The 8,399-nt window shown below is 35.3% G+C and overlaps 1 protein-coding gene across 1 annotated transcript in view; it reads left to right on the top strand.

Annotated features, from left to right (window-relative positions):
- The window catches only part of tvp23a (trans-golgi network vesicle protein 23 homolog A), a 16,021-nt gene extending 7,639 nt beyond the window's left edge, over positions 1–8,382 (top strand). The window contains exons 4-8 of the mRNA XM_062964228.1: positions 797–886; positions 3,480–3,608; positions 3,804–3,935; positions 7,216–7,301; positions 8,221–8,382. Of these exons, the coding sequence (XP_062820298.1) occupies positions 797–886; positions 3,480–3,608; positions 3,804–3,935; positions 7,216–7,275 (411 nt within the window). The 3' untranslated portion in view covers positions 7,276–7,301; positions 8,221–8,382. The remainder of the gene's footprint in view (positions 1–796; positions 887–3,479; positions 3,609–3,803; positions 3,936–7,215; positions 7,302–8,220) is intronic.
- Positions 8,383–8,399: the final 17 nt, after the last annotated feature.

The raw sequence follows: 8,399 nt of genomic DNA, 5'->3' as shown, positions 1-8,399 counted from the left end.
ATCTATCTATCCTAATCTATCTATCGTATCTTATCTATCTATCGTATATTATCTATCTATCCTATCTTATCTATCTTATCTATCGTATCTATCGTATCTATTTATCTTTATCTATCTTATCTATTTCATCTATCTATCTGATCTATCTTATCTATCTATCCTATCTTATCTATCTATCCTATCTTATCTATCTTATCTTATCTATTATCTATCGTATCTATCTATCTATCTATCTATCTATCTATCTATCTATCTTTATCTATCATATCTATTTCATCTATTTATCTGATCTATCCTATCTATCTATCTAATCTATCTGATCTATCTATCCTATCTATCATCTATCTTATCTATCTTATCCATCCATCTATCTATCTATCTATCTATCTATCTATCTATCTATCTATCTATCTATCAACCCACCCACCCATCCATCAATCCAGTCTTCCTGCTCTATCATTTATCTGCCTGTCCATCTGTCCATCCATCCGTCTATCCAGTCGGCTTGTTCTGCCTCTATCTATCCATTCATCCTGTCTGCCTTCTTTCTCTCCTTCTGGCTCCATCAGTCTGCCTCTCCCTCCCTCTCTCTCTCTCTTCTATCTCCATCCATCCATCCATCCTGTCTGATGCACACACTCCATCCATCCATCTCTATTTACCCATCCTTCTATCCTTTGCGTGCTTTTATTTCAACACATCGATGTCGTGTACATTATTTATATACCTTTGTATATACCTTTGTATTTCTATCTATCAAAATAAAGAGATTTTTTCCCTTCTCTTTTCCTATGAGAACGTCACCGGCCGGCTCCTGGTGGGCTTGCGTTGGTGGAACCAGATCGACGAAGATGGGAAGAGCCACTGGGTTTACGAAGCCAAGAAGGTAAACTTTTGCAGATTCGGGAAGGAACTCCAAGGGTCCTCTAGACCAAGCTGGTTCTCTATAGGAAGACATAGCAATCCAACTGAAAAAGAATGAATGTATAAAGTACAACTCCCATTGGGCGCAGTCATCATAGCCAAGGGGATGATAGGCATCCTAGTCTAAACGGCCCTGGTTCAAAGAGTACATTTGGGATTAATAACTTAAATTTTGTTTAGATTGTTTTCAGATGCACGCAACGACTCGATTTTAAGGAAGTTTGTTGCCTCCGCTTGAGGAAGCGATTCCACTCTCACAGAATTTGAATTCTAGAATTTGGTAGTTCCCATTTCTGGTGAATTCTCATTTCTATTTTCTTGAAAAGATTTTTGCTGACAACAGCCTCAATCAAAACAGAATCGTTCGAGGGAGAAATCGGAGTGAACCAAGGGTTGGGACTAGCAGTGCTTGTTGCTTCTGGTGGGAGAGAATTGGCCGTCTGCAAGGACGTTGCCCAGGGGATGCCTGGATGTTTTGATGTTTTTACCATCCTTATAGGAGGCTTCTCTCATGTCCCCGCCTGGAGCTGGAGCTGATAGAGGGAGCTCATCTGCACTCTCCCCGGGTTGGATTTGAACTGGCAACCTTCATGTCAGCAACCCAGCCTTCAAGTCAGCAGTCCTGCCAGCACAAGGGTTTAACCCATTGTGCCACCAGGGACTCCAGTGCTGAAATGAAATTAGTAACTTAAATTGAATTTAAGGAAGTAACGTAACCCTTGAATGAGAATCACCTATATTATGAATAATAATAGTAATAATAATAATAACCCCACTGGGTTGATTTTAATTACTCTGATTTTATCTGCTTGGATTTTAATGTATTTGTCCATTATTTTATTTTGTGTATTGTTGGAATGTTTTAAGTTTATGTTAAATATGTTGTTGTTGTTCAGGCTTGTCCCTGTTGTGAGCCGCCCCGAGTCCCTTTGGGGAGATGGGGCGGGATATAAAAATAAAGTTTATTATTATTATTTATTATTAATAATAAACTCAAGACACAAGAGATTGCCTATATTATGAATAATAATAATATTATACTATGACATGAGGAATCACCTATGATATTATTATTAATAATAATAATAATAATAATAAACTCAAGACACAAGAGATTGCATAAATTATGAACAATAATAATAATAATATCATACTCTGACATGAGGATCACCTGTGATATTATGAATAATAATATCATACTTGGATACAGAGGATTGCCTATATTACGAATAATAATCATAATCATAATACATCATATTGATTCATAAAGGATTGCTTAAGATATTATGAATGATTGCTTATGATATTATGAATGATAGTAATAATAATAATAATAATAATAATAATAATAATAATAATAATAATAATATCATACTTTGGCATGAGGATCACCTATGATATTACGAATAATAATCATAATCATAATATATCATATTGATTCGTAAAGGATTGCTTATGATATTATGAATGATAATAATAATATCACACTCAGACATGAGGGATTGCTTATGATATTATGAATGATAATAATAATAATAATAATAATAATAATAATAATAATAATAATAATATCATACTCTGAAATGAGGGATCACCTATGATATTATGAATAATAATATCATACTTGGATACGGAGGATTGCCTATATTACGAATAATAATCATAATCATAATACATCATATTGATTCATAAAGGATTGCTTATGATATTATGAATGATAATAATAATAATAATAATATCATACACTGACATGAGGGATCACCTATCATATTATGAAAAATATCATACTCGGACACGAAGGATTGCCTATATTACAAATAATAACCATAATCTTAATACATCATATTGATTAATAAAGGATTGCTTATGATATTATGAATGATAATAATAATAATATCATACTCTGACATGAGGGATCACCTATGATAAGAATAATAATATCATACTCGGACACAAAGAAATGCCTACATCACGAATAATAATCATAATCATAATACATCATATTCATTCATAAAGGATTGCTTATGATATTATGAATGATAATAATAATAATAATAATAATAATAATAATAATAATATCACACTCAGACATGAGGGATTGCTTATATTATGAATAATAATCATAATCCATCATATTCATTCATGAAGAATTGCTTATGATATTATGAAATGATAATAATGATAATGATAATAATAATATCATACTCTGACATGAGGGATCACCTATAGTATTATGAATAATATCATAGTTTGACATATATTATGAATGATAATAATTATTATAATTTATTACCTGCCTCTCCACAGTACAGCAAGGCTCAAACAGCAAGTTATAACAAAACACTATTAAATACATATGACAAATATACATAGGTAAAATACAAGAGTTTGAAGAGATTCAAACTCATTTTTATCCAATATTGAAAACTATTGCTCCATGTCGAGTCTAAAAATTTGGATTTTCATGGAAATTTTCATTCTGGGGAGCCTTGCTGAGACTCGAACCCTGAACTTCAAAGATTCCTGGGATTAAAGACACTTGTTTCCTATGGCAGGTCCCTTCCGCGGCTGCAGCTCCGACCGAAGCCGAAGCCCGGATATTTTGGCTGGGATTGATTATCTGCCCCGTCATATGGACCCTCTTCTTCTTCAGCACTTTGTTCTCCTTGAAACTCAAATGGCTGGTAAGGATGGGAGTTTGCATTTCCTAGGGAGTTTGTCCACACTGCACAACTGCAGCACTTTGATTCTATGTTAAAGGTTGCGGCAACCCTGGGATTTTTTAATTTGTTCGCTCAGTATTTTCAGCCACTTTTCCGAGATGTTTATTTCAAGGATTGGCTAGAATTGAGACTGAAAACAAGTCCTTTCTTTGGCAGGCGCTGGTCACGGCCGGCATTTGTCTCCAAGCGGCAAACCTCTATGGCTACATCCACTGCAAACTCGGAGGGTCCCAAGCCATGCACAGAAACGTCACTGCAAGATTCCCGGGGCAAAAGATGTTCCAGAGGGTAAGTTCCACAAAGGGACCCCCAAATGCCATCCAAACTAACCTCGTTCTGCAATGAAGGAAGACACATCAGGTGAGGTCTGGCCAAGGCAGAAGGAAGCGGGGCTACGGCTTCTCCCAGTCTAGACCAGGGGTCCCCAAACTTTTTAAACAGGGGGCCAGTTCACGATCCTTTGGACCGTTGGAGGGCCGGACTATAGTTGGCCACCGAACAATAATAATTAACAACAACAACAACAACAACAACAACAACAACAACAACAAGTGGGTTGAAAGAGACCCTTTGGGCCATTGAGTCCAATCCCCTTCTGCCTTTGTGCACCAAAAGCACAAGCAAAGCACCCCTGACAGATGGCCACCCAGCCTCAATGTTAATAATAATAATAATAATAATAATAATAATAATAATAATAATAATAATAATAAAGAGGGTTGGAAGAGACCCCTTGAGCCATTTAGTCCAACTCCTTCTGCCTTTGTGCACCAAAAGCACAAGCAAAGCACCCCTGACAGATGGCCACCCAGCCTCAATGTTAATAATAATAATAATAATAATAAAGAGGGTTGGAAGAGACCCCTTGAGCCATTTAGTCCAACTCCTTCTGCCTTTGTGCACCAAAAGCACAAGCAAAGCACCCCTGACAGATGGCCACCCAGCCTCAATGTTAATAATAATAATAATAATAATAATAATAATAAAGAGGGTTGGAAGAGACCCCTTGAGCCATTTAGTCCAACTCCTTCTGCCTTTGTGCACCAAAAGCACAAGCAAAGCACCCCTGACAGATGGCCACCCAGCCTCAATGTTAATAATAATAATAATAATAATAATAATAATAATAATAATAAAGAGGGTTGGAAGAGACCCCTTGAGCCATTTAGTCCAACTCCTTCTGCCTTTGTGCACCAAAAGCACAAGCAAAGCACCCCTGACAGATGGCCACCCAGCCTCAATGTTAATAATAATAATAATAATAATAATAATAATAATAATAATAATAATAATAAAGAGGGTTGGAAGAGACCCCTTGAGCCATTTAGTCCAACTCCTTCTGCCTTTGTGCACCAAAAGCACAAGCAAAGCACCCCTGACAGATGGCCACCCAGCCTCAATGTTAATAATAATAATAATAATAAAGAGGGTTGGAAGAGACCCCTTGAGCCATTTAGTCCAACTCCTTCTGCCTTTGTGCACCAAAAACACAAGCAAAGCACCCCTGACAGATGGCCACCCAGCCTCAATATTATTATTATTATTAATAATAATAATAATAATAATAATAATAATAAAAAGAGGGTTGGAAGAGACCCCTTGAGCCATTTAGTCCAACTCCTTCTGCCTTTGTGCACCAAAAGCACAAGCAAAGCACCCCTGACAGATGGCCACCCAGCCTCAATATTATTAATAATAATAATAATAATAATAATAATAATAATAATAATAAAGAGGGTTGGAAGAGACCCCTTGAGCCATTTAGTCCAACTCCTTCTGCCTTTGTGCACCAAAAACACAAGCAAAGCACCCCTGACAGATGGCCACCCAGCCTCAATATTATTATTAATAATAATAATAATAATAATAAAAAAGAGGGTTGGAAGAGACCCCTTGAGCCATTTAGTCCAACTCCTTCTGCCTTTGTGCACCAAAAGCACAAGCAAAGCACCCCTGACAGATGGCCACCCAGCCTCAATGTTAATAATAATAATAATAATAAAGAGGGTTGGAAGAGACCCCTTGAGCCATTTAGTCCAACTCCTTCTGCCTTTGTGCACCAAAAACACAAGCAAAGCACCCCTGACAGATGGCCACCCAGCCTCAATATTATTATTATTATTAATAATAATAATAATAATAATAAAAAAAAGAGGGTTGGAAGAGACCCCTTGAGCCATTTAGTCCAACTCCTTCTGCCTTTGTGCACCAAAAGCACAAGCAAAGCATCCCTGACAGATGGCCACCCAGCCTCAATGTTAATAATAATAATAATAAAGAGGGTTGGAAGAGACCCCTTGAGCCATTTAGTCCAACTCCTTCTGCCTTTGTGCACCAAAAGCACAAGCAAAGCACCCCTGACAGATGGCCACCCAGCCTCAATGTTGTTGTTGTTATTATTATTATTATTATTATTATTATTATTATTATTATTATTAATAAAGAGGGTTGGAAGAGACCCCTTGGGCCATTTAGTCCAACCCCCTTCTGCCTTTGTGCACCAAAAACACAAGCAAAGCACCCCTGACAGATGGCCACCCAGCCTCAATGTTGTTGTTGTTATTATTATTATTATTATTATTATTATTATTATTATTATTAATAAAGAGGGTTGGAAGAGACCCCTTGGGCCATTTAGTCCAACCCCCTTCTGCCTTTGTGCACCAAAAACACAAGCAAAGCATCCCTGACAGATGGCCACCCAGCCTCAATGTTAATAATAATAATAATAATAATAATAATAATAATAATAATAATAGAGTCTCACTTATCCAAGCTAAATGGGCTGGCAGAAGCTTGGATAAGCGAATATCTTGGATAACAAGGAGGGATTAAGCAAAAGCCTATTAAACATCAAATTAGTTTATGATTTTACAAATTAAGCACCAAAACATCATGTTATACAACAAATTTGACAGAAAAGGTAGTTCAATACACAGTAATACTATGTAGTAATTACTGTATTTACGAATTTAGCACCAAAATATCACAATGTATTGAAAACATTGACTACAAAAATGCCTTCGATAATCCAGAACGTTGGATAAGCGAGTGTTGGATAAGTGAGACTCTGCTGTAATAGTAATAATATAATACTACAATAATAATAGAATAATAATAGAATGAATATATATATATATATATATATATATATATATATATATAAAAATATAAATATAAATGTAATGTGCACAATTCCCATGGAGTAAACAACAAAACCACTGGACCAAATCACACCAAATTTGGCCACAAAAGACATTAGTCATCCAATCAATCTGCATGCAGCAGCGTGTCAGCAAAAATGGCTAGGCGTGTCAGTGCTGACATGCGTGTCATAGGTTGGCCATCACCGGTCTAGACTCTTATTGATGCTGCCTAGAATCACATTGGCCTTTTAAGCTGCAGCATCACTCTGTTGGCTCAACCCAGGACCTCCAGACCAAGAATGCCAGTCACATTGGACAGCCTACAAAATGCCTAGAGAAACACATTCTGTATGTGGATAAACAAAGCTCTTGTTGTGCGGATATGGGGGGTCTTATTGACAGATCATTTCTCAATTTTGCAGGAAATGCCGGAGGAATTCCAGAAAACGGTCCTGAAAGGGATGGGGACCCGGAATCATTAAAAGGAGACCAAAAAAAGGGATGATGGGTAAGATGCATCTGGATATTAATAATATAAATAATAATAATATGAATAATACTAATATCAATATTTATAACATGTATACTAATATTAATACTACTATTACTACTACAAATAAGACTAACTAAATAACATTACCACTAATATTAATAATATACAAATAATAGTTTGGACATTTGAGCTCCTTTGAGACTTATTGATATTTGTACAAATATAAAATAAGAATTACTACTTATTTTACTTACTATAAATAATAATAATACAAGTATTATTAATACTACTATCAATATTTATAACATGCATACTAATATTAATACTACTATTACTACTACAAATAAGACTAAATAATATTACCACTAATATTAATAATATACAAATAATAGTTTGGACATTTGAGCTCCTTTGAGACTTATTGATATTTGTACAAATATAAAACAAGAATTACTACTACAGTAGAGTCTCACTTATCCAACATAAACGGGCCAGCAGAATGTTGGATAAGCTAATATGTTGGATAATAAGGAGGGATTAAGGAAAAGCCTATTAAACATCAAATTAGATTATGATTTTACAAATTAAGCACCAAAACATCATGTTATACAACAAATTTGACAGAAAAAGTAGTTCAATACTCAGTAATGTTATGTTGCAATTACTGTATTTACGAATTTAGCACCAAAATATCATGATGTATTGAAAACATTGACTACAAAAATGCGTTGGATAATCCAGAACATTGGATAGGTGAGTGTTGAATAAGTGACTCTACTGTAATAATGCCATTTCAGTTATTATTCTATGCCATTCTAGTATACCATATATATCCCACAATATCAATAGAGATAAAAAATAGATATGCAAAAATATATAGTAGTAGTAATAATAATAGTAATGTTGTTTAAGTTATTCTTCTATGCCATTTCAGACTGTGAGATGGTCATAGTCCCGAAGGAAAAATGTGCCTTTATATGGTTTTGAGACTAACTGAAGAGCAAAGCGGATGCGAAGCAGACGGAAGCGACGCCAGAAACACTCCTGAAATAGAAAAAGAGATGTACTTTTAAAAATAAAAACACCGTCTAACTTTCTCAATGGTTGGCTTCA

This window comes from Anolis carolinensis, unplaced genomic scaffold (assembly GCF_035594765.1).
Source record: "Anolis carolinensis isolate JA03-04 unplaced genomic scaffold, rAnoCar3.1.pri scaffold_13, whole genome shotgun sequence".
Lineage (NCBI taxonomy): Eukaryota > Metazoa > Chordata > Lepidosauria > Squamata > Dactyloidae > Anolis > Anolis carolinensis.
This window is presented reverse-complemented; position numbering and strand designations above follow the sequence as displayed.